The 26823-nt window shown below is 32.7% G+C and overlaps 4 protein-coding genes and 1 pseudogene across 4 annotated transcripts; 3 read left to right on the forward strand and 2 right to left on the reverse strand.

The window, feature by feature from the left end:
* Positions 1 to 4610: 4610 nt before the first annotated feature.
* LOC108336655 (uncharacterized) lies at positions 4611 to 8561 on the forward strand. The gene is made up of 5 exons (XM_017573127.2): positions 4611 to 4689; positions 5941 to 6081; positions 6651 to 6735; positions 6875 to 6955; positions 8004 to 8561. Exons 2-5 carry the CDS (start codon positions 5950 to 5952, stop codon positions 8357 to 8359), a joined length of 654 nt encoding a protein of 217 aa, XP_017428616.1. The 5' UTR covers positions 4611 to 4689; positions 5941 to 5949; the 3' UTR covers positions 8360 to 8561.
* Positions 8562 to 9017: 456 nt separating this feature from the next.
* On the forward strand, positions 9018 to 9577 carry LOC108326152 (17.4 kDa class I heat shock protein-like). Its single transcript, XM_017559461.2, has one exon. The coding sequence runs from the start codon at positions 9124 to 9126 to the stop codon at positions 9523 to 9525; it is 402 nt and encodes a 133-aa protein (XP_017414950.2). The 5' UTR covers positions 9018 to 9123; the 3' UTR covers positions 9526 to 9577.
* A 6615-nt stretch (positions 9578 to 16192) lies between these two features.
* LOC108333576 (18.5 kDa class I heat shock protein) lies at positions 16193 to 16948 on the forward strand. Its single transcript, XM_017569047.2, has one exon. It carries the CDS (start codon positions 16366 to 16368, stop codon positions 16846 to 16848), a length of 483 nt encoding a protein of 160 aa, XP_017424536.1. The 5' UTR covers positions 16193 to 16365; the 3' UTR covers positions 16849 to 16948.
* A 2634-nt stretch (positions 16949 to 19582) lies between these two features.
* On the reverse strand, positions 19583 to 20258 carry LOC108337130 (18.5 kDa class I heat shock protein). The gene has a single exon (XM_017573591.2). It carries the CDS (start codon positions 20167 to 20169, stop codon positions 19711 to 19713), a length of 459 nt encoding a protein of 152 aa, XP_017429080.1. The 5' UTR covers positions 20170 to 20258; the 3' UTR covers positions 19583 to 19710.
* Positions 20259 to 24954: 4696 nt separating this feature from the next.
* LOC108318818 (18.5 kDa class I heat shock protein-like) lies at positions 24955 to 25684 on the reverse strand (annotated as a pseudogene).
* Positions 25685 to 26823: the final 1139 nt, after the last annotated feature.

The raw sequence follows: 26823 nt of genomic DNA on the forward strand, positions 1-26823 counted from the left end.
ATGTTTAAATGGTTAAAAACCAACTCCAAGTTGTGGAATTGAATTTAGACCTCTAGGTTGATAAAATTGAAGTTGTAGAACCTAAATCAATGCATAAACACTTTATAATAATGTTAGAAAGGATTAGAATTGTTTAGGTAAGTTTAATTTAGCATGAAAGTTGATTTATGAGTGGTAGAAGTTCACCAAAATGATTAGAATTGGTAAAAGGGAGTTAGAGTTGCTCAATTATGTAGAAAAATCTGCAGAATTTAGCTTCCTCTGCAGACAAAATGCGCATAGCGCACAGGGGGTGCGCTGAGCGAATTATGTGTGACAGATTGAGTGTTTTCGGTGTTTTTGATGTTTTGGGAGTTCCGGACGTCCGTTTTGGACGTTCTTTAGTTCGTTCTGGGGTTTTTCGACCCTTCCGGAGCCATTGGTGAGGGTCTCCAAGCTATTTGAATTACTTAAGTATTGATAATTAAAAGTCCTAAAGAAATTTGTGTTAATAAGTGATGGTTTTGTGAAAGTATGTAATGTATGAGTTGTTTTATGACATGGTTGATGTTGTATGATGGTGTATGGGTTTGGTATGAGACAATATAGTAAGAATGCACTTGAATGACTATGAAATTTTATGTTTGATGAATCAAAGTGGTTTATGAGGTACATTATTGATCCAAGAGGAATATCATGTGATTTAAAGTGGTCGGATTGAATATGAAATTAAGATCTCTCGGTGGGATCAGTTAGTGTGTTGAATGAATGTGAGAGGCTTCCATATGGGGGGTTATCCCTAACACTCCAACGGTCTTTCATTCTCACTTAGAGAGGATTGACACGTGTGGTGGGAGTAGTGGGAGGTCCTAGGGTAGGCGCTATCACTGAAGGTCTATTCCGCAGTAACGGACTAGCCTTGTGTATGGTCGGGTGGAACCCCACGGCAATGGCTTTACAAAGCAGTAGGGGCCATCACAAGTGCACAACCCGCCCCAGCTCTACATACATTCTATATCCGGACGTGTCTAGGAGTCTTAACATGATAGGATGCTTGCTTTAATGAGTTTTGTGAAATAAATATTTATGTTTATGATGACTTACATGTTTATGTGTGTATGGACGTTCTTGGAAATGCTAGATTGAATTGAAATTATCTGTATGTTTGTTTGAAACCTAGCTCACCCTTGCATTGTATGTGTTGCATGTGTTTGTCTTCTCCCTTGCGATGATCATCCAATCCTTTGGATGTGAGCAGTAGGTGATGATATACCATTGGAGCAAGCTTTGGAGGTTGAAGAAGACCCAGCCCCTAGTACTTAGGCCTTCTACTAGCTCTTAGTTGATTAGCTTGTTATTTTGAAAAACTCCTAGCTTTTATTTTATATAGTTCGACACTTTTGAAAAACTTTTTATGTCTCTTTAAAATTTCAATAGCCTTGTATTTTGGAGAACTTTGGAAACTTGTACTCAAGTTTGATTTCGTTTTAATTCCCTCTATCTTTTGGATGACTGTATATATATTTAAATACTATTATCTCTATCTCTCAACTGCTTTTACATATTATAATAGCTGAATCCTATTATATTATATGTGTATATGATATTTTGGGATATCACATTTATGGTTAAGGTTTAAGGTTTACTAATGGATTTAGGTGTTAAGGTTTAGGGTTAGAATTTACTAATGGATTTAAGGGTTAAGTGTTAGAAGTTAGGCTTAGGGTTTATAGTTAATGTTTATGGTTATGATTATAGTTCACGGTTAGAATTAGGAACTAGGGTCAAGGGTTAATATTATGAATTAAGGTTTAAGGTTTAATAATATAATTATAAAATTATAAGATTACTAACTTAATAGCCATGGATTGATTAAAAGATTTAAATTTGTTAAATAGATCCTAAAAATTTATTAGAAACTCAATTAAAATTTATTAAATTTTTTATGAAATTAACATATATTTAAATTGAAATTAAATATTTAAAAAGTTGGAAGTGAAATAAAAACATAAAGCTTGCAAAATTATAAGAAAAAGGTAATAGCATTATATTTAAAAATTAATCATAAACTGAAAATTTAACACTGTACAATGACATCTAACTTTATAGTTTTTTTACTCTAAGTAACTTTGTATTATATTCTAAATATGAATTCAAAATTGAATAGATATTATTTAAATTGATTTTTAAATTTTGTTAAGAATGTTGTGCTTATAAGGAAACTTGCAATCGTATTGAGAATCACTCTCCTTGCTAGTAGAATTGCGAATTTGTCCATATTAACTTTAGTTTAAGATAACAAAAATATTATTTATATAACATTTTTTTAAATTTAATTTATTTTTAACACACAAGTTTATAAGTTAATTAAAGTATAATTCTATTATATAAACATTATTTAAAAACAATCACATTTTCTAACATCTCAATAGTTTATAACTAATAAAATATTATATGATAAGATTGATAAATAAAGCAGATTGTTTCAATATATAAATAAATGGTATTGATAAAATAATTATATTCATAAAATGTATATAAAATAATTAAAAAAGTTACTAGATGACAATGAAGAATACTATGTAACATCATCATCCTCACCATAGATTCTTCAACATCTATCACTTATATGTTCACATCAATAAGGTAATAATTGCAAAAAGAACAAACAGACAAACAAGAAACACTAAAAGAAACAACAATGTAGGCTAATGTGTAAAAGAATTTTCATAAAACAAATATAGAGATATTATCATACATCACTCGGTCATAAAAGTAACCATATCACATATAAAGACTCATATTAGACTCAATTATCCGGATACAAACATTGATGTGAAATCTCAGAGGGGAGGGTCTTGTACTTGGAGTTGCTTCTACTGCTCTATATCGTCATTGCCTATGGATTTCACCTTACCATACACAAGGTTAGTCCATTATCATTTTTGGCCAAGGTAATGTCCTTAGACTAGGATCTCCTACACTTCTCACCACATGTCCATTTCTACTCTACATAAGCTTAGATGGTTATTAGAGTGACATGATAAATTCTAACATTTGAACTTCCACATCAATACATACACTAAAAAATGCCACCATAGAATCTGTTGTAATAATGCTATATTATTGCAAAAGAATATTTTGCAACCTTAATAAAACATTGATGGCAATGTTCCTTTTTAGGACGTTGGTATTTTATTAATTGGCAAAGCAAAAATGTTAACCAACGTTCATTTATTTAAGTGCTGCAATGGTCAAATTATTTATTGCTTTTATTGTTTTGATTAATTTTATTCTTCCTAGCTCTATAAACAGAGAGTTCTTCCCCCATTCCAAATCAGTCTTTTTCTTATTCTCCTTTCTTCTTTTCCTCTCCTAAAATTATTATGGGTTTATTTTATACTCTTTTTAGAGATTCTTGCTAATTCTGAGATCCTCAGAGATTTTATGGGAAGTTCCTGTTCTATTCTGGGAGACTTGCGCAATACACCGCGGATAAGTCCTTAAGGCACGCCTCAGGAAATATTGTTCGTGATTCTATCAGCATTTTACAATAGAATCTCCCCACGAGATTCCTAGAATTACACCAAACACATATAATCCTCATATCCATTAACAAGAGCTCATCGTCATTATTTGCATGCATATTTATTCATATATCTATCAACCAGTCTCATATAAGCATCATAAATCAACTATCATTTTAACATCACACAGTCTTACATTAAACATACCAGAATAGTACATGTAAAAATTTTATATCAAACTCGATTAATTTTGCTTAGTGAGAACATCTACTCACTCAACGAGTAGTGCTTGAAGGCCTACTCGCCCCATGACTAAATAGCTTGTCGAGCAAAATTATCATGGAATTCACAAACTTAAATTCTCCCAAAAGTCGCCTAACGAGACTTGTCTCGGGCAACTACTGTCAAGTTAATGAGCTTCATGACTTTGGCTTCAACTAGTGAGTATATTCATACCCAACGACCACTAAGTCAATAGTTCTTTTACTTTGACTTCGCTTAGCGAGTATATCCTTGCTCAATGACAACTAAAAAAAAAGTTATATGAAGGAAAATAATTCATACTCAACTTAAACGAACAAAGAATTTGATCATTCCAAATTGAAAAAGTTGTCACAAAAAACAATTCTATTGTCTCGGTTTTTAATCATGAGCATAGATAAAAAACTCATATTAAAAAAATGAACTCTATAAAAGTGACTTTTTAAAGAGATGATATATTTTAAAACAATGAAATTCTTTTATAATAAAACTATTTATATTAAACTTTTTTATTTTTTAATATGATAATAATCGAGTTTCATTATTTTTAAACCAATATCACTTTTAAAATATAATTTTCTATGATATCTTTAAATACAAAAATTTGTTATAAATGCATTAATATACTTTTTAATGAGTTTATTTTATCATTATTAACTTTATAATTTTATATAAACAAATATATATTTTTTCATATAGTTTTTGTTATTATTTTTTAATAAAAATATTTTTTATTGAAATAAAATAATTGTATTATTAATAAAATACTTAAATGTTGAATCTTGATCCGACAATAAAGGTATATCTCATTAACTTAAAAATAATTATTTAATTTGTGAATATATGCTGAAGCAGCCTCTTTCATTGTTTGGTGCTTTATCCATCTTTGTTTGACGACGAATCCTGCAACTGCGCCGTTCCGGTAACTCGCTCTACTCTGTATTCTTCATATTTCGTCCAGGCAACGTGTTTTTCTCCCTTTGCCTTCCGCTGCATATTGAGTTTAATTTGTTAACACAATGTTGTTGAAAACTAAATACAACTACCCGCTGCTCCAAGTATTCGTATCCTACGTTACTCATTACAAAATTTTGCATCAGATTCGCAAAATTAAATCAATTTGAACTGTGTTTATGTGGATTTTATTGTTTTTGCATTGAGTGATGCTGTCTCTCTAGGGTTCAGAGTGCTTGTTTTATTTATTTTGTCTTGTGAACGTTGTTGTGTCTTTGATTCAGCTTAGTTTAGAGATATAATGGCTTGTTTAGCTGATCGAGTTTTTGAGATATAAAAACGTTTATTTCTCAAAATCAGTTATTTATCAAACAGTCTAAATTGGAGAGTGAGTATATAGCACTGAATTCGCGATCGTGTGATCTGGTGACAATTGAGAAAGTGTAGTTGCTCTTGACAGCTATATTTGAATGCTAGGCAATGCTGATAAACATGGTGTTAATTTTTGTGAAACGAACATCATAAGATTGTGGGTTTGTGTTACTAGTAATGATTACCGTGTTTCTTTTAATATCAAATAAAACAGTATAATGGTTTGACGAAAAACTCTCTTTTGCCACCCTTCTACTACTATATTCAGTTTTCCAGCATTGAGCAATCTCTGTTTTGAAGCACAGCCACCCTCTCTGTACTTTGTAGTACGCCCACCGGCCATCCATCGCTGGATACCTTCTTTTCTCTGGCAGTTTCACAGCCATTGCAACCTTCGTGGGCACTGGGATCTTAGCTTCTGTCATCTCATCTACCACACTGCATTTTTGTTTGTGGTCATGAATCATGATCAGTGTTTTTTTGGCCATCTTTTGTTAATTATTATGTCATTAATTTAGTTTTTAAATTTTTTGAGCATTTATGCGTATATAGCATAAATTATTTAATCCGTAGATAAATTTTCCGACTACTAGCCATTCCACTTTATCGTTTTCGGGACGGTCTGAATTGACCGGGCTAACCATTTTAGAGTGGATGTGTTAGGGAAGTAATAGAATCAAATTTTCACCATTGATGGACTCAACTTGTGTTCATAATCCAACGCAGTTTTGCATCAGACTATTTTTATCTGCATTTGAACTGAAGAATTGTTTACTGTTTTCGGTGTTTGATTTTCTATCTTCCTTTCTTCTGTGTTTCCTTTAAATATGGGTGGGGTTTATTTTAGGCTCTGCTAATGTCAATGGCTGATTTGGAGGGCGTAGAAGGTTACATGCCTTCTGCAGAATATGTGGAAGACAGTAATGAAGCTCTCATTAACTTGACTGATTCAACTGAACTTTTGTTTCTTAAGCTGCCTTCTTCCAATGTAAGTTTGTCCTTTATGCCTTTGGTTTTTTTTTTTTTTTTTTGAACTGAATCTTAACTGTTGATGCCAACTAAATGAAAAAGAAAAATCCTTAAGGATTGATATCATTGTTATTACAAAAGTGAATGATCAAGTATAGTATCAAGTAAAATTAAAAATAAAAATTAGTTCATTGGCTTTTGTTTCCAAACAATTAGGTTTCTTTTTTTATCAAGCCTCTCTACTAAGCGTAGTTTTTATTGTGTTATATTTTGTTTGGAGATTAAAAGTTGCAGTACATGTTTCATGTTAATTTTTGTTGTGCTAGATCTCATTAAAGAGTGTGAAAAAATACATTTCTGTGTATTTCCTCTATTCATTTGCTGACGTTTACCCCTTACTTTATTATAGGAGACTGATCAATTTTTATAAATTTTTAAGGTTGCATTTTATTCAAATGAACTGGTGTTTGTATTGGTGGTGTTTCCTTCCATCTAGCAGTTAGATGATGGAAGAAGAGTCCTTTTTGGTGTTGTGTTAATTATTGCCATTGTTGTCTTGCTTGATGTGTGTATGATGCTTTTGTCCAGGATTTTTTATCTGACATAAATGGACAGAAATTGTTTCTCACACTTAACAATGGTGGTAAGCTAGCCAGCTTTGAGGGTTCATCAGGTAAATAAAATTAATCATCTGTGTTCTCAACTTCAAGTTTTGCATGATTGATCTCTAAATGGTGTTTTTTTTTTTGTGTGTGGGGAAATGAATATGATTGCTTTCTGCAAGGACCTTAATTTTCATATTATGTTGGCAGGTAAGGTATATGATTTTGTAAACTTTTTTGCTCAGAAGCCAGATGAAACAGTTTTTGTTTCCTCTACAGAACCAACAATTGGTAAGCATCCATATATTTTGTTTTTCTTGTTTAATGTCATATGAAGGATATCAACAATAATTTTGAGAATTATTCTAGCTCACAGAGAGCAAGAGCTTTTTTGTTATTTATTATTTGAGGTAGACTCTCAAGTTATTAGAACATGTAAGATGGGACTTTATTTGGTCATTTCAATGTAAGAATTATTTGAGAAGTATCCCAGCTTTCCGACAGAGCTTTATTGTTAGTTACTATAATTTGAGGTAAAATCTCAAGCCATAAGAAGAGTAGTGTCTGGTTTTGCATCAAGTGTTGTTTGAGTAAATAACTTTTACAAAGGTGTTGAATGTACTTGGTGCAACATTATATCTAATGAGTTATGATAGTAAGTGTTCATTTGCTCCACATTTTTTCTTTTAAAAATTACTTCTAAAAAAATTTCGGTGTGTCTGTTTAACCTTCTAAAATAATAAAACATGAAAATTCTCATTATTTTTTACAAGCTGCTTTGAGTAGCCTTCTTTTGAAAAACTTCTAGATTCAACCATTATCACTTTTGCCAAACTGGCCAGCCAGCCCGTTTCTCCATCTCAACATTTGCTAGTAATTTTCATGAGTTTCAAGTCTGGTTTCTATCCATTTGGTGAACCATGAAACCTCTAATCTGAGGTTTGATTGGTTTGTTCAATTAATGTTTTTCTTAAAAAAAGCGTGTGAATATAAGTCCAATGTTCATGTAACAGGAAGTTATATTGTAAGTACAGTGCCAAATGATTTACTTTTGATTTTGAACTTGACCAGCAGCTTTCTCATTAGCTTTGTTTTTCAGAAACTGTGAATTCACGTGGATCTCACTCCCGATTTTGTTCCCCATTCCCCTTTCACCCGCCCTTTTTATATTTGGATTGGATTTTCCCTTGCTGTATTTGACTACTTTTCTTGTCACTTTGTCTTGCTAGAATCTGGTTCTTGCGAGTGTTTAATAGCACTTTTAATTTTTTATAGGTTTCTAATTTGTAGCCTTTGAATTCAAGCATTAAGAAAAGTTATTTCTTTTGCTTTACTGCAGCAAAGATTTCAATGCGAGTTTCAACCATCCATTACCCTGATCCTAAAGAACTTGAGAACCTCAATTCAATCAACGCAAGACATGCACATCGAAATTCTTCTGGAATCACTGGGACAACTTCATCTCGGTACTTTCCTATGCAAAGTGGTGGACGTGCAGCTTCATCAAAAGGTAGCAGACAGAGAAGCTCCTTGTCTGGAGTTACTGAGCCATCAAGTATTTCGAAAAAAGGACACGTGTCTAAATCTAAATTCAACTTGTCTGAGTCCTCACATGGTCACAGCACTGGCATTTCCTCTATGTCCGTAGACAATTCTCATGAAAGAAAACCAAAGAGAAGAAAACACACGGAATAATGTTTCCTATACCCGCCATGGCCTTTAATAGTGTAATTTTTAAAATTAACATTATCCCGGGCCTAACTATATAGGAAAGAATAGGGCAACACTTTTATGTTGCAAAAGGATGATAAATTTTTGTATTTTCTTTGTATTTTTCAAATTGTCATTTACTTCAGTTGCACAATGCTCACTGATTTAAGGACCCTTTCTTTTCTCATTTTTCTGGCCTCTTTTTGTGTATTGAAAGCGCTATATTAATTTAGTTATGTTCTTCCTAATGTTGGATTGTTTTAATCCTAATAATGTCTTTGAAAGCCTGCTGCCACCACATCGTTAGGGCCTTTGTTGTCAAAACTGGACTGAGAATGAAATATATGGTTAACTTAAAAAAGGTTAAAATTATTTTTCAACAATAATTTTAGAATATATCCTTATATCAATAGAAGAAGAGAATTCATTATGATTTAGAATTTTTGTTGTATCTTTATATATGGTAACAATTTTAGTTATTATCGTGTTGTCTATGTAAAATTCATTTCAATTTTAATATAATGGTTTGTATATGAAATACACGACAATTCTCATCACCTTTATATTATATGGTGTAGGTCTTCTCTTTTATATTATTTATAAAAAAAATGATGTCCACATGCAAAATTCCACCGTGAAGATTGGCGAAGAATTCTCGTCACCTTTGGAAAAGGTTTAATACAGTGCAAAACTACTCTGAAACCAAATAATCTCTTTTTCTCTCTCTCTGTCTCTTTCTGATAAAGAATATGTCGATGGTTCCAAAAGCAAACCCCTTCGAGGACTCCCCTTTCACGGCGCTTTCCACCTCCGGCCTTTCCGGGCACGGGTCGTTTCGGAGCGGGCAGTTCAAGTGGGAGGAGACGGCGGAGGCGCACGTGCTGAAGGGCGAGGTGCCGGGGCTGAGGAGGGAGGAATTGAAGGTGGAGATAGAAAACGGAAGAGTGCTTCAGGTGAGCGGAGAGAGGGTGGTGGAAACAGAAGAAGACAGCGACTCCTGCCGCCGCCTCCACCGCGGAATCTCGAAGTTCAAAAACTGTTTCACAATCCCTCCTCATACCCAACCCGATCGTATGATGGCCTCCATGGAAAATGGCGTTCTCACCATCACTCTGCCAAAGCTCAACCCTCCCATCGCCATTTCCAACTGATAACTTAACAACAATTCTTATCATATCTACTCTCTTCTCTTCATATGTAATATCCGTTGCAGTAAAAATAGACAAAGAAATCTTCATATTTGTTTTCAATGAGATATATATATATAAAAAAATAATAAAAAGGTTTGCATTTTTTTAAGTTTCTTAACATTGAAAATGAGGTAAGTAATAAATTAAATAATACGACAGAAAATATTTTTCTTCCGTCGGTATAAGTTTGCATAAAATTTTGTCTTTTAATTTACACATCGGAGGGAAAAATATGTACTGTGTGTTAGAATGTAAACAAAACAGAAAAACAGTTTATTGTTCAGATTTATAAATACTGTAAAACATTTCAAAAGTTGTTAATGTAAAAGTTTTGAAATTCAGTACCTTGTGAGTGTTTCTGTTTTTCTCTCTATACTGTGCTTCATTGCTCCGGTCTGCTGTGTGCTTCTCCGGCCAGTGTGGTGGTGTGAATAATAAAGAAATCTTCATATTTGTTTTCAATGAGATATATATATAAAAATAATAAAAAGGTTTACATTTTTTTAAGTTTCTTAACATTGAAAATGAGGTAAGTAATAAATTAAATAATACGACAGAAAATATTTTTCTTCCGTGTGTATAAGTTTGCATAAAATTTTGTCTTTTAGTTTACATATCGGAGGGAAAAATATGTACTGTGTGTTAGAATGTAAACAAAACAGAAAAACAGTTTATTGTTCAGGTTTATAAATACTGTAAAACATTTCAAAAGTTGTTAATGTGAAAGTTTTGAAATTTAGTACCTTATGAGTGTTTCTGTTCTTCTCTCTGTACTGTGCTCCATTGCTCCGGTCTGCTGTGTGCTTCTTCGGCCAGTGTGGTGGCGTGAAACCCTAGCGTGAGGGTGGTTCTCTAAGGGTGGCTCTCTCTGCCTTCTCTCTAACTCTCAGAAGGCTGTGTGTGTTTCTCTCTCTTATCAAAGCGTAATATAACGTTTTAATATTACGTTTAAAATGTTATGTGGTTTACTTGTTTTGCCCCTCACTTTAATATGGTATCAAGAACATAGGTTCGTGTTGTTTTTTTTTTCCTGGTGAGTGATATGGAATTGTGTGTATCCAGAGGAGAAGAAAGAAGGTTTCTTTGGGTGGTTAAAAATCAAAGAAACTACAAGAACTCAACAAGAAAGGATGGCAGGATTTGGAGGAATACAGGGGCCACTACCAGTGTTTGATGGGAAGCAGTTTGAAGACTGACGCATCAAAATGCAAGCCATTTTTGGTTTCCAGGATGTTTCAGAGGTGATAGAAGACGGTTTGCCTGAGGTGAGTGACAGGGCTACTAAAGAAGAGAAAAAGAATTACAAGTGGCAATTGAAACTGGACAACAAGGCAAGATTTTTGCTATACTGGTGTGTTAGCCCAAAGATCTTTAACAAGATCTCCAAGGCTGCTACTGCTAAGGAGGTATGGGACATTCTAGTGAAGACCTATGGTGATGGAGACAGAAACACAAAGGTGAAATTGCAGACGCTAAGAAGACAGTTTGAAATTCTAGTCATGAATGAGAGTGAAATCGTGGCTGAGTACTTTGATAAGGTACAAGAATTGGTGAATAAAATGAGGGCTTGTAAAGATGGGATATCTGATGAGTACATAGTTACAAGATCCTGAGAACTTTATTATCCAGATTTGATAATGTTGTGGTTGCAATTGAGGAGACTCGAAGGAAGGAGACCATGGAGATTGAGGAACTATTGAACTCATTAGAGGCTCATGAATTTCGCATCAATGAACGCAGACAGTGCCAAGAGCAGGCCCTGCAGGCCAGATCTTAGTGGAAAGGCAAGAAGGGGTTCAAGAAAAGAGGAAAAGGTGGCAAGAAGGCCAAAGATTCACAGCACCAGCAAGGAGAAGAGTCCAGTGAATCAGGCAAGGTGAAGAATCAGAAGAATGGTGAATGGAAGTTCGACAAAAAGAAGGTTAAGTGCTATAACTGTCATAAACTTGGCCATTATGCCAAGGATTGTTGGAGTGGTGAAGGTGCTAAGAACAAACCAAAGAAGAGGGCTAATTTGGCCCAAGAGGAGGAATCTGATTCAGAACTAGTGATGTTGATGGCTAAAACTGAAGAAGATTCATCAGAAAATGATGTGTGGTACCTAGATTCTGGGTGCTCTACCCACATGACAGGGAGAAAAGACTGGTTTGTGGGAATTCAAGGTGCTGCACAGGGAAAAATATGATTTGTTGATGATAGGAGTTTGGTTGCAGAGGGTACAGGCAGAGTTGTTCTAAGAGATGTAGGAGGAAAAGAAGTTACAATTGAAGAGGTACTGTATGTACCAGGTTTGAAATCAAATCTGCTAAGCTTGGGGCAGCTACTACAGAAGGGATATGTGATGAAAATGGAGAATAACAGCCTCAATATTTTCAATCAACAAGGAAGAATGGTTGTGCAGGCTCAGCTGTCACATAATCGGACTTTCAGAGTAGTGATGAGTGCAGTAAAACACCAGTGTTTCACTGCATCAAAGAGCAAGGAGGAATGATTGTGGCACTTACGGTTTGGGCACTTAAACTTCAAAGATTTATCTCTGTTAGGACAGAAAAGAATGGTGAATGGGTTGCCTAATGTTGAAATTCCAGACACAGTTTGCAGGGAGTGTGTTCAGTGCAAGCAAACAAGGGGCAGTTTTTAGAAAAACCTACCCTAAAGATTTGTAGAAAAACTAGGAGTTGTCTATTCTGATGTTTGTGGGCCTATGCAGGTTGAGACACCGGGGGGTAGCAGATATTTTCTGCTGTTTATTTTACACCAGGAAATGTTGGGTGTACTTAATCAAAAGGAAAGGAGAAGTGTTGCAGGTATTTCAGAGATTTAAAAGGCTGGTTGAGAAACAGTGTGGGCAGAAGGTCAAGGTTTTGAGGACAGATGGAGGAGGAGAGTATACCTCCACTAAATTCAAACTCTTTTGTGAAAATGAGGGGATTGTGCATGAGATTACCCCTCCATATACACCACAACATAATGGTGTAGTAGAGAGGAAGAATAAGACTCTACTGAACATGGTGAGGTGTATGTTAAAGAGCAAACGGTTGCCTAATTTTCTATGGGGAGAGGCTGTGGTGATAGCCACTTATATTCTGAATTTGTCTCCAACAAAGAGACTTGTTGGCTTGACACCTGAAGAGGCATGGACGGGGTTGAAACCAAATGTCAAACATCTGAAGATTTTTGGATCCATATGCTACAAGCATATACCAGATCAACTGAGGAGGAAGCTAGATGACAAGGGTGTACCACTGATTCTTGTAGGCTATAATCCTACTGGAGGATACAAGCTGTATGACCCTACATCAGGGACAACATGTATCAGCAGGGATGTAGTTATTGATGAGAGTGGGAGTTGGCAGTGGAAGACAACTGAGCAAGAATCATCAACCATTTCTCTGGAGGATGAAACTGCTGCAGTTGAAACAGAAGAGAATAGGGTGAATGACAGAAAGAGGAGATCATCCAGAACCTCAAAGCTGCCAGCACATTTGAGGGACTATGAGTTATCCTATGAAGCTACTCTAACAGCAGATGGACAGTGTGTTCATTATGCTCTAATTGCAGAGGCTGAACCAGTTGAATTTGAAGAAGCTATTAAAGATGAGAAATGGTATAAAGCCATGCAGGAGGAGATTGATTCCATAGAGAAGAATCAGACCTGGGAGCTAGTTGAATTACCTTCTGGAAAGAAACCCATAGCATTAAAGTGGGTCTACAAGTCAAAACTAAACCCACAAGGAGTTGTTATGAGATATAAGGCACGACTGGTTGCTAAGGGATTCCTACAGAAGGCTGGAGTTGATTATGGAGAGGTATTTGCTCCTGTAGCAAGGGTTGAAACTATCAGACTAGTGGTGTCTCTGGCCACTAAATTTGGCTGGTCTTTACACCAACTTGATGTGAAGTCAGCCTTCCTAAATGGAAGACTGGAGGAGGAATATATGTTGTGCAACCACAGGGTTTTGAAGTTAAAGGGCAGCTGGACAAGGTGTATAGGCTGAGGAAAGCTCTCTATGGGCTTAAACAGGCTCCAAGGGCCTGGAACCAGAGGATTGATGGGTTCATGGGCAGTATTGGCTTTGAAAAATGTGTTTCAGAACACGGGATATATGTACAGTGCTGTCAATACAAAGGCAGAACAGAGAAGTTAATTGTGTGTCTATATGTGGACGACTTGTTAGTCACTGGAAGTTGTGAAGAGTTGATTTCAGTCTTCAAAGCTGAAATGCAAATGGAGTTTGAAATGAGTGACCTTGGCAGACTCAATTATTTTCTTGGGATTGAGTTTACCAAGATTGAGAGTGGAATAGTAATGCATCAGTCCAGGTATGTCCTAGACTTGCTAAAGAAGTATGAGATGGGTGATTGTAATGCAGCAAACACTCCCGCAGAAGTGGGATTAAGGCTAGAGAAAGAGCCAGAAGAGGAAGCTGTTGATCCAACAACTTACAGGAAAATGGTTGGAAGTCTTAGATATCTCTGTAACACCAGGCCTGATTTGAGCTATAGTGTTGGAGTGATAAGCAGGTACATAGAGTGTCCTAGAGTATCACATTTGAATGTTGTCAAATGGATACTGAGGTACTTAAAGGGTACACACCCGTATGGAATTCTGCTAAGAAGAGGAGAGACTGGAGAAGAAGTACAAATTACTTCTTACTCAGATGCAGATTGGTGTGGAGATAAGACAGACAGAAGGAGCACTGCAGGGTATATTTTCTTCATGGAAGGATCTCCTATTTCCTGGAGTTCTAGAAAGGAACCAGTGGTTGCCTTATCATCATGTGAGGCAGAATACATAGCTGCCTGTGAAGCCACTTGTCAAGCAACTTGGCTGGGATTCTTGTTAGAAGGACTAAAGGTTGAACTATCTGAGAGGGTGAGACTACTGGTTGACAACAAGTAAGCCATAAACCTTGCTAAGCATCCTACATCTCACGGTAGGAGCAAACATATCGAGACCAGATTCCACTATATCAGGGAACAGGTCAGCAGCTAGAGACTGGAGGTTGTACACTGTAGATCAGAAGATCAACTAGCAGATATATACTCACCAAAGTCCTTAAAGGTGAACGCTTTCTGAAACTCAGAAAGCAGATTGGAATGGTACAAGCTGAGATCGTCAAAGATCACAACAGGAAGGAGATGAAAAATTTAGGGTTTTCATCAGAAAGAGGAAGATCGATCTAGGAGGAGTTTTCTCCGATTTTAATCAGTGAAAAATGTGTGTGTGCTCGAAAGGAGGTGTTTTTACCGATTTTAATCGGTGGAAATAGCTAAAAATCAAAGGAGATGGAGTTTTCACCGATTCAATCGGTGGAAAAGAGGGTTTTTTTCGTTTATTCGCAGTTTTATTCAGTGTTAGAATGTAAACAAAACAGAAAAATAGTTTATTGTTCAGGTTTATAAATACTGTAAAACATTTCAGAAGTTGTTAATGTGAAAGTTTTGAAATTCAGTACCTTGTGAGTGTTTCTGTTCTTCTCTCTATATTGTGCTCCGTTGCTCCGGTCTGCTATGTGCTTCTCCGGCCAGTGTGGTGGTGTGAAATCCTAACGTGAGGGTGGTTCTCTGAGGGTGGCTCTCTCTGCCTTCTCTCTAACTCTCAGAAGGCTGTGTGTGTTTCTCTCTCTTATCAAACCGTAATATAACGTTTTAATATTACGTTTAAAACGTTATGTGATTTACCTGTTTTGCCCCTCACTTTAATACTGTGAAGAAAAAGAATATCATATTCAGCATATAATTAAATTTGAAATGGAAAGTCGAGAATATTTTTCTATTGATGCGTGAAATGGAAAAAAGAAAAAACACTGACTAAGTTGGACGAATATGTTTGTGTTTATTTTTTATTTTTTTAAAAAAAAGATACGTTTTTTTGTTAAATATTTTTATTTTTTGACTGATTTGTATGTTTTTGTTTATTTCTAAATTTTCATAATGAAATAAACAAATTTAATATTTTTTGTGTGCTTATCCGATCTGATTAATTTTAAATTTTTTAGTTTATTTTAATAAGTAAATCTTGTTTAAGTAAAATATTTTTTTAAAAAAAAATCTTATACTGAAAAACCCTTATTTTAATTTTAAACACATTAGCTATTGTTTTCATAGGTCTCAGACATTTTCCAATTTTTCAAACATTAAATAATTGTTAGCACAAATAAATACACGAGAATTTTATGCTAGTGATAATTAAGATATCTCATTTTTAATTTCATAAGTTATAGTTCTTTATAACAACTTATTTTTTTATACATAATAAACAACGTGAAGAAACAAATATTTTTTACAAAAAAAAATTACAGAATCTATTCATTTATTTGATATTCTTTTATTCATTCAACAAAATAAAAATTTAACTAATTTTTTATTCGTCAAACTAATACTGCAAATTTTTTTCATCCTCTGTTTATTTTTTCAGTGTTTTGAAGGTTCTTTTCCTCCGGTATCTTCCGAATTAGATAACTCTGATATTGGGCTTGGGCTTTTATTGGTTTTTCTGTACTGTGGGCCTTAAGTAGTTCATATCCATAAGTACATGGAAACAAACAGTTATGCCTAAAAGACCAGAACCTTCTCAATATTGCTGGGTAAATATAGAAGTTTGTGGAATAATCTGAAACAGGTAAAACCATACCAAAGTGAAACCAGAATTTTCTGGAACATACTACATTATCTCTTTACTTTCTATAAATACTGCATCAATTCCTTCGCTTGTCATCAAATCACAAAAGTATAATCTGCTTACCCTTCCCCTAAATCTCCCAACTTTCGAATTTCTGCAAGTAATAGAAACTGAAGATGTCACTGATTCCAAGTTTGTTCGGTGGGCGAAGGAGCAACGTCTTCGATCCATTCTCTCTGGATGTATGGGATCCCTTCAAGGATTTTCCTTTCCCTAATTCTCTTTCTTCTTCCTTCCCTGAATCAGGTCGGGAAAATTCTGCATTTGTGAGCACTCGTGTGGATTGGAAAGAGACTCCGGAGGCACACGTGTTCAAGGCTGACATTCCGGGACTGAAGAAGGAGGAAGTGAAGGTGGAGATAGAAGATGATAAGGTTCTTCAGATAAGCGGAGAGAGGAACTTTGAGAAGGAAGATAAGAAGGACACGTGGCATCGTGCGGAGCGTAGCAGTGGAAAGTTTATGAGGAGGTTCAGATTGCCTGAGAATGCAAAAGTGGATAAAGTGAAGGCTTCAATGGAAAATGGTGTTCTCACTGTTACTGTTCCCAAAGAAGAGATTAAGAAGCCCGATGTCAAGGCCATTGAAATTTCTGGTTAAGGTTACTTTGTTACATTGTTGGAAATATGAGAATGTTGTGTTGTTGATGCTATAAAGATGCTGTTAATGCTTGTTGAGAAATAAAATTTCGTTTTGATCATACCTTTTGGTAAAGGGAATCTGCTTCATTAAGAGGATGATTGCCCTTATGTGTTCTGAATTTGGATCCTCTTCTTCTGAGTTTTTCTTTTTTTTTTTTTTGTGATGCAGAAGAATGTTGAACATCAAATGAAGAAGTAATATTAATAGAAATAGAAAGTTTGATTTCAATTTTACTATCCCATACATTTCTAAAATATGATAACTTAAGAGAATTTTTAACTAATACAAACTTTGGATATATGAAATACAATGGATCACAAAATTTGCATGAATTGACTCGAGAAACATTAGACATATGGACCATGGCAAGATCTCTTCTTAAAATAAAATTTATCTACTAAACAAATTAATTTCATATATTCACAAATTCGATCATAATTTTTTTTAATGTGAACTTTAATAAAATGATATTTAATTTCAAAATACTTACTTGTAAAATGCTTTAGAATATTGAATTTTTTAGTTAGATTGATAGTATTAATGTTATTGATTTAAAAGGAATATTATCTAGTTTTAAGTCACAGTCACGTTGCTCCAACCTTAAAATTTGAATGTAGCTGTAATATGTACAATTTTCTTTTATCATGTCATAAAATCAAACTTCCAAATGAATGATTAAGTTTAAAAATAACAAAATTTGAATAAGAAAACCAACCAGATTTAAAAACGTATCACGTGATCTCACAAGTCACATATATATTTCCTGTTAAATACTTTAAAAAGAGAATTGAACTGTATATTCAAGAATTTTGAAAATTTTTACAAAATTGTTAAATTGAAAGACAAGCATGTTTGCGATAAGATAAGTGGTATAATTTATTAAAATAGAGAATAAATAGTTTTCGACAATTTAACATATTAATCGATTATCGAAGATAAGTTAAAATATGCAATGTTATTTTTACATTTTAGGATAAACAAAAAATATTTAGGACATCTAGTTTATTTTTAATTGTGTAAAATTTAATCTTAAATAATGATTTAGTGAAAATTGATAAAGTGTGTCAAAAATTCAATTTAACTTCAGATAGGTGTATAGCCTCTTGATACGATATGCTTTTCTAAAAGTAATTGTATTGCTCGTATAAACAAAAGATATTGAAAATACGTTTTTATAATATTTTCCTATCTTTTTTAATGTTCTTTTAAAGTAATGTTCTTTTGAACTAATTTATCTCTATAAATAAAGAAAAAGCAACACAAATAAGAAAGTATTATTTGCATATGTTAAACATTTATTAGTTTTTAGCTTTATACATATACTTTGTTTTAGAGTAACATTATAAGTTTAAGATGTTTATATTTAGTGTGTTATTTTAAATAATTTCTTTTTAATAATACTATTTTATTAAATATTATTGTTATACTTCAAAATAAAGGTTGTTAGACGTTTTGTCTTAACATCAGAACTATTTAATTAGATTCAATTGAACTTCAATCCTTTATGTCAATTTAATCAAACTCAATTGAACTTCAATTTCATCTCGTGATCCTTTTGTTGTTTTTAAAATTAAAGGTTTATTATACTGAGAGAACTTAACATACTAAGATAAATGAATTTTCCTAACAAAATTTGTTAAAACTCGAGTAGAATACTTTACAATGAAAAACCAAAAACATATCGACTAACTCTGTAGATAACACAAATCACAATTAAACAGAATTAGACATAATCAAATTAAAGATAATTAAGTAAATTAATTCACAGGTTTTTTATCTTTCCATATAATCATTAACTATTTGATTAAAAATATAAAAAATTATAAAAAAAAATTAAAATTGTATCAGTTTTTTATATCATATTCTTACTCCAACTTGTTCATATAATGATAACATCTCGTAATATAGAACAATTACACCATCTCGTTTTACACGCAAATTGTTCCAAATAATCTTTTTATATCAACATTATAATCAAAGATGTATAAACAATACAAAGATTTTCGAAGAGAAATGTAAGTTAAAAAGATTTGTACCACCATGTATGACTTGTAATTAGGAAAATTTTGATAGCTTATTTCATTAGGTGTAGATTTATAATACCAACAATTCTAATTCATTAGTGTTATTTATGATAGTTTTAAAAAGTAAATATATTTAAAAATTATAATAAGTGTAAATACCATTTTCTTAAAATTATAAAAAAAGATAATTATTATCCTAATTGAACGTTTAACTGAATAAATTGAAAATCGATCACTATGTCATTGCCTTCTAAGATTTTTTTTTTCATAATTTAATGAGACTTTTAAGTAAAAGACCAGACAACCGTTACCAAATAAAGTTTATTTTTGTCTAGTTCAGGCAAGAAGCTATAAAACTATTTGATGGATGCTGATAGGCGTAGTAGCGGAAAATGAGTCAAACACTCAGACATGAACATACATATGATTGCTGGAAATAGTAAGATTAAAAACTCAATTATAATAAAAGGGTAAAATGCAATAGGAGCTGAATTGTCTGCAATCTGAAGGAAATGTATACTTCATCAATTTCAAAAGGAAAAATTTTTTTAAAGGAAAATTTTTTTTACCAACTTTTTTTTTTAACAACTTTTTTTTTGACAATTTCTTTTTTTTACAACTTTTTTTACGTATCGGATCCTGATCAAAAATATTCTTACAAACCAAAGTTATCAAAATGAAATTTTATTCCTCAGCAACCATTACTTGTATTTTAAACCATCTTTCTGTAACATCAATCACACCCAAAATCCATACAAAACATAACACTTATTTTGAAGGAAGTAACTAATTAAGCTTAACCAGAAATTTGAATGGCCTTGACTTCAGACTTCTTAACATCTTCCTTGGGAACAGTAACAGTAAGAACACCATTCTCCATAGAAGCCTTCACTTCATCCATTTTTGCATTCTCAGGCAATCTGAACCTCCTCAAGAACTTCCCACTGCTACGCTCCACACGATGCCACGTATCGTTCTTATCTTCCTTCTCAACGTTTCTCTCACCGCTTATCTGAAGAACCTTATCATCTTCTATCTCAACCTTCACTTCCTCCTTCTTCAGTCCTGGAATCTCAGCCTTGAACACGTGTGCCTCTGGAGTCTCCTTCCAGTCCACACGTGTGCTCACAAATGCAGAATTTTCTCGACCAGATTCAGGGAAAGGAAAATCCTTGAAGGGATCCCACACATCCAGAGAGAATGGATCATAGACGTTGTTCCTTCGTCCACCGAACAAACTTGGGATTAGCGACATTCTTATGATTATAATATTTGGCAGATATTTAAATCTTTACACAGGCTGTAGCGTGACCGTATTCAGTTAACTCTCTTATTGTTTGATGATGACTGAGGAACTGATGCAATGATATTTATAGGAAGTGAAAGGATAATGTAGAGTGTTCCAGAATATTCTGTTCTCATTTCCTTCATTCTTTCCGGTTCGACATCATTCTAAAAACTTCTAGACTTATTCCGCATTGCTATAAAGTTCCTGTCCTTTTCATTTTATTCTGTTAATTTTTATTTAATTATTTTTATTCACCCATTACAATGTATTATAACAAAAAAAAATATTTTGAGAATTTTACTGTAATAAATATTTCATATAAAAATTCTCTGAAAATTTTACTGAAATAAATATTTTGAGAAATTTTTAAGAAAAAAAAAACATTCACAACAGAATTTCATGAAAAAATGATATAGTAAATTTTCTTAAGAAAAATGTATATTTTCACATATTGAGCTTATGAAACTTAATATATAGTTTTATGTAAAGTTGAAAATACAAAATTAAAGAGTAAATTTATTAGAAGGACTTGGTATGATACCACAAATATACAATAGAAATTTTAACATGACATAAATAACTTTATACGTAAATAATAAAATTCACATAAAGAAATATTTACATAAGTAATATTTGTTTTATTAATATTTTCAAATTAATGATATAGAACTAAAATAAAGGAAAACATATAAATTTATATATGAATTTACAAAAAGAAAATATACAAAGATATTTTCAGAAAGATAATTAAAAAATTCATATTTTATGAAACTCAAAAGTTACTTTATAATCATTTTACTTCATCAAAACCACTCAAACAATTAAATTCAAAGAAATTACTTAATTATGAAATCCCAAAAATCACATTCAATCAATAAAATTTCTACTCATCTAACTCTTCTATCATTATTTTCAAATCAATTTCATAATATAACAATATCAACTATTAATAATTTCATAACATAACAATATCAACCATTAATAACTTCATAGTACAAAACCAAAAATCTCTTTCTCTCACAAATTTTAAAATTTTCTAGACAAAAAAAATATCACCATTTCGGTTCGGCTAAGAGGTAATGGAAGCTAGTTAATTTAATTATGATTTTCTTTATATGAGATTGTTGTTTGGATGGTTACATGTGTGGGAAATTGCATGATTGATTGTTCTGCATTGATTTTATGCTTGCTGAAATCTGTGAACTGGTTGAGAGTCTTTTGAGGTATATTTTGTTATTGTTTGGTTCTGATTTTAAGGAAGTGGAGAGGTGAAAATGAGACTTTGGGGTCAAGTGAGAATTTGGTGAATGGGGAAAGTCTAGGCAAGTTTCTTTAGACCTGTTAGAACCGTTAAGCCTTTCTAAAATGTGTCAAAAGTGAAAAATGAATGTTTGGTCATTGAGTGGTGATTCTACATAATTTGGAGTTTAATCTGATACGAATTTCTTTAGGATGATGTTAGAAAGGTTGAGGTATCCTTGGATAGGTGTAATTTGGTATATGAATCATGTTTGGAGGATTAGAAGTTCGGAAGTGGTAGGAATTGGTGAAGATAGTGGTTGATCATAATTCTGCAGCTATTTTGCAGAATTATGCAGATCGCCGAGGGTCATTCATTGACCGTTGGACTTTCTTCTTGTGTTCGGTCTTAACTGAGTTCGACTTTTGTAGAGCTTCAGTTAATGACCGATCAGTCTTGTACTCGTATTATGTTTTAGTCATAGTGATCGTTCTTAGTGAGGTGTGTGGTCTCTTAGTAGCGATCGATCTTAATGGGTTGTGGGATCTCTTAGTAGCGATCGGTCTTTGTGGGTGTCTGGTCTCTTAGTAGCGATCGGTCTTAGTGGGTTGTGTGGTCTCTTAGTAGCGATCGGTCTTAGTGGATTGTGTGGTCTCTTAGTAGCGCTCGTTCTTGTACTAGTGCTCGACCTCGTACTTGTATTCGGTCTTAAATGCGTTCGGCCTATGTTATAGGTGTTCGGCCTAAACCATAAGCGTTCGGTTTAAACTTAGTATTTGGACTAGTGGTAGTATTCGGTCATGATGTGGTACTCGAAATCCTCTAGTTGTCGGTCATTAATAACACTCGATTTTCTCTTCAGTGGTATCTATTATTGATTGTTCGATCTCCAACATTCACAAGGTGTTCGGTGTTGTTCTTCTATGTTGGTGATTTCTGTTTGGCCTATATTCATAGTTATTCCAGTGTGTTGTTTTAATTAATTGATCCAATTGCTTTGATGACTTATGTATGTATTGTCATAATGGTGTAAAAAGAAAAAGTATGGTATGATAATTGTAATATGGATGTGAAAGAGAATTCCAAGGAGGAATGTCTCAATGATTTGGTATTAAGGTGGTGGTAAAGTATGAATATGGACAGCAAAATTCATGACGTTCATCCTGACATTCTAATAATTACCAAGTCTCAAGTAGAGATGGGTAAGTCATGTCGTGAGAATAGCTGGAGGTCCTAGCCTATAGAGTCTTAGGTGAGTTATAACAGATTAACCCCGGGTAGCAGCTGATGGTTTTCCAGTTACTACACCTCGAGTGCACGAACGGCCCAAGCTACATATTCATACAATCCGAATGGTCAAGTCAAGTGGTCGGTCATTGCATGATTATAAGTGTTGGATGTTATATGATTATGTATTCGTTGAACTTGCATGATAACTGTAATCAATTAAATAACTCTTGCTTACCCTTCTTTTCTATCTTGTTCATGTTTTTCATTCAGTACTCTCTATTTGCGATGATCACCTTGTGGGTGTGAGCAAAGGGAGGTGAGTGTTTGTTGGAGGAAGTGCTGGACCGCGAGGGCTCACTGATGTAGCCTATGACCGTTCGATCATATATATATAATATATATAGACCCCTCGGTCATGTATATAGTTTTGCAACTAAGATAGACTTTTGTAAAATTTAAATTTATAGTTACATTATGGATAACTGTAAGTTAACTTTATTTCTAGAAACTGTTCTACAATATCATGGTGTGATGAATCTTAATTATATAGTTTTGATATATTTTTGGGATGTTACATCATACATCAACTAACATCTTTTCAAAAAGAAAAATTAAATTTTAAAATTGAAATAACTTCTTTTATCTGATAAAATTTGTTTAACTTAGCTCTTTTCTCCTATATAATGTCACGTGTGATAAATTATTTATCTATAAAATCAAATATTAAATTAACTATCAAGAAAAAGTTTTAAGATCATAAATGAAAAGATTCGCTAAAAATAAAAGAAAATGGACAGAATTTTTAACTCAACTTAAGAATTATCGAGAAAGAAGTTCACTTAGAAAACACAAAACTAATAAAATATGAGCCTAACTATATAAAAAGTTAACAATACACTTTACCCAATACCTAAAATAATAAGTTAATAGATCTTTCATATTTATATAGTGTTCTACTTTCTCATTTTTATTCGATGTAAAATTTAGATTTATACTTAAATTTTCAACAATAAATTATTATATACAAACAAAGTTTCATATCAGATAAAATAAGATATGAACATGAGTTTATATACACATAAGATATTTTCATTGATAAAATATTTTTTAGAATAATATTAAAAGCAAATTCGTAAGAACAAAAAGAAGTGATTTTTTATATACATAAGAAATTCTATTGATAAAATTTTTTTAGAATAATATCAAAAGTAAATTCGTGAAAACAAAGAGAAATAAATTTATATATATATATGATACCTTCATTGATAAAACACCTTTTATAAAAGACCTTTTAGAATAATATCAAAAATAAATTTGTGAGAATAAAAAAAATAAGTTTATATACACAACATACTGTAAGTGATGACTATGGTATGTTTAAAGATAAGAAAAGAAAATGAAAAACTATATGGTATGTTTAAAGATAAGAAAAGAAAATGAAAAACTATAGTTCTTTGTTTGGGATATTCACGTACCTCGTACTAGTAAGAGACCTTTTCAAAATTTAAAACAAACAATTTCAGATTCTATTCTCAGTTTTCATTATCCATTTTTGAGTTAATCTTTGTTGGTGAACCCTGTTACACATTCATATCAGTAAATTACTTAATTAGCCACAGTGCTAGAGTTTAGCAGAAAATGTGGTTCTAAACTTTTATATCAAGGTCTTATTTCAAGATTGCTCTTTCAACACATTATTATTGGAACCGTGAAACTGCAAAGGTTTGTGCAGATACTGATAATAACGAAATTCTAAAAGCTATAGTTAAGAAAATGAGATTCTCAGCAATAGCTATCAATCGTGTAACAGAGCACAAATTACCCACAAATTGATTCACACAAGGTCCTAAACATAACAAAAAGACACGTGTTTCTACCGGAAAATATTTTGGTGGCTTAATCAGAGATTTCTGAATTTGGTGGAATTAGCCACAAAAAATTCAGTTGCAAAGACAATGGCAAGAACAGCTAAATTCTTCTGCAATGAAGAAAAACTAATGGAAGTGAGAAAGAAACATGGCTAAAAAATGAGGCTTCTGAGTCTTCTTTCTCCCCTCCTCCTTTGATTCTGCAAACTCATCCCTCCAAAAGTTGATATTATCATCAGCGAATGCTATCCATTTTCAATTAAAAAAAACATAGGTAATTATAATTCGACAACAAGTTAGTTCAAGAGATAGCTGTTACATTAACTTCCCAAGAAAAATGGTTGAAGCCTCTAAGAAAGACCTATGTTTTAAACCATTAGCAATACCATATGAAGAAATTCTAAGACATTCTCAGGTGAAAGGTTCTTCAAATGATATTATATTTCTCAACAACCAGAACCATTGGTTACATTTTACTGTATTTTTATTGTATCACTCACTCACAAGATCCTCACCAAAACAAAAAGACTTGCGTTTTACAGTACTTTTATTGTATCACTCACACACAAGTTCTTCAGCAAAACAAAAAAGACGCGATCATCAACAAAGTAACATTGCTTAACCAGAAATTTCAATGGACTTGACCTCAGGTTTCTTAATCTCTTCCTTAGGAACAGTGACAGTAAGAACCTCCTCAAGAACTTCCCACTGCTACGCTCCACACGATGCCACGTGTCGTTCTTATCTTCCTTCTCAACGTTCCTCTCTCCGCTTATCTGAAGAACCTTATCATCTTCCACCTCAACCTTCACTTCCTCCTTCTTCAGTCCCGGAATCTCAGCCTTGAACACGTGTGCCTCTGGCGTCTCCTTCCAATCCACACGGGTGCTCACAAATGCAGAATTTTGGCGAGAAAATTCGGGGAAGGAAGCAGAAAGAGAATTCTGGAAAGGGAAATCCTTGAAGGGATCCCACACGTCCATGGAAAAAGGATCAAAGACGTTGCTCCTTCGGCCAATGATACTTGGAATCAGAGACATCTTGAATTTCTATAACCTGCCGAAATCCGAAAGTTGGAAGATTTAGTGAAATGGGAAACACGTAATTCTTTTCTAGTTCGATGATGTGTAGAGGAACCGATGCGGTATTTATAGAAAGTGAAAGGATTATTTAGGATGTTCCAGAAAATTCTGTATTCCCTTTGGTTTCTTTTCGCAGCTTTCAGTTTCTTCCACAGACTTCTACTTTTACCCAGCATCACTGAGAAGGTTCTAGTCTTTTATATACATCATTCTGTTTGTTTTTTAATGTTATTACTGGAATTAAATTTAATATGTAAAAATAAATAAATTTAAATAAATAATAATTTTAAAATAAAATATTAAATAATTATTTTAATTTAAGAAATAATTAAATTTAAATTAATAATTATTTAAAATATAAAAATATAATATAGATATTTTAATTTATTTTAATATTAAAATATTAAAAAAGAAACATTTACCAAAATAAGAAGAATTCATCAATCGAAGTAGTACAGTACGTATAATCGATAAAAGTCTAGGAAAAAGTTTTTTAACCACTTTTCTTAATAATTTTTTATAATAATTTATGTGATTGATTCGTTTTAAATATATAAACCAATAAAATAGTGACACGTAATTTATTGTCAAAAAATTATTTAAAAAAAGTTAACATAGTTTAAAAGTTTAATAATAGAATTCTGTTATCCAAAAAACATGTATTATCTTCTATTTAAGTTAGATAATGATACTTTTAACAATATTTTTTTTGATAATATTTTACATCAATGTTATTGTGTGATTGATCCAAAATTATTTGACAATTTATAATAATAATCATAAACATCAACATAAACAAATTACAGAATGACACTAAATAATGTTATTAAAATATCATTATCAATTTAAGTTTTAGTATATTTCATAACTTGTACTCTGTTGATATTATCATGCCCCCAAATTATATTACTACAGAAAATTGTTACAATCACTTTTGTTTATTAGTTTCATAATTATTATTTTACATATGCTTCATTGCATACATATATCACATTTTACGGTAATTTAATATATATTGCAAGGATTTAAGTTTTTCTTGGTATTATTGTACGTGTAAATTTATTTGTTCATGTGATTTGTTTTGAGTTGAAAGTCTTAAGATATTATTATTTTATTATATTGTTTATATGATGAAAAGGATTAAGAGTGGTGGGAATAAAATATTTTAACTTTAAATATCTATTTTGCTGAAATAAAAAAA

This window comes from Vigna angularis, chromosome 1, assembly GCF_016808095.1.
Source record: "Vigna angularis cultivar LongXiaoDou No.4 chromosome 1, ASM1680809v1, whole genome shotgun sequence".
NCBI classification, from domain to species: Eukaryota; Viridiplantae; Streptophyta; class Magnoliopsida; order Fabales; family Fabaceae; genus Vigna; species Vigna angularis.

What these genes read in the sequence shown, in the direction of transcription:
- LOC108336655 (XM_017573127.2), top strand. Translation starts at nt 5,950, where the DNA reads ATGTCAATGGCTGATTTGGAGGGCGTAGAAGGTTACATGCCTTCTGCA. An exon ending in TTAAGCTGCCTTCTTCCAAT is followed by an intron (nt 6,082 to 6,650) that starts GTAAGTTTGTCC and finishes GCTTTTGTCCAG; the next exon opens with GATTTTTTATCTGACATAAA. An exon ending in CAGCTTTGAGGGTTCATCAG is followed by an intron (nt 6,736 to 6,874) that starts GTAAATAAAATT and finishes TTATGTTGGCAG; the next exon opens with GTAAGGTATATGATTTTGTA.
- LOC108326152 (XM_017559461.2), top strand. Translation starts at nt 9,124, where the DNA reads ATGTCGATGGTTCCAAAAGCAAACCCCTTCGAGGACTCCCCTTTCACG.
- LOC108333576 (XM_017569047.2), top strand. Translation starts at nt 16,366, where the DNA reads ATGTCACTGATTCCAAGTTTGTTCGGTGGGCGAAGGAGCAACGTCTTC.
- LOC108337130 (XM_017573591.2), bottom strand. Translation starts at nt 20,169, where the DNA reads ATGTCGCTAATCCCAAGTTTGTTCGGTGGACGAAGGAACAACGTCTAT.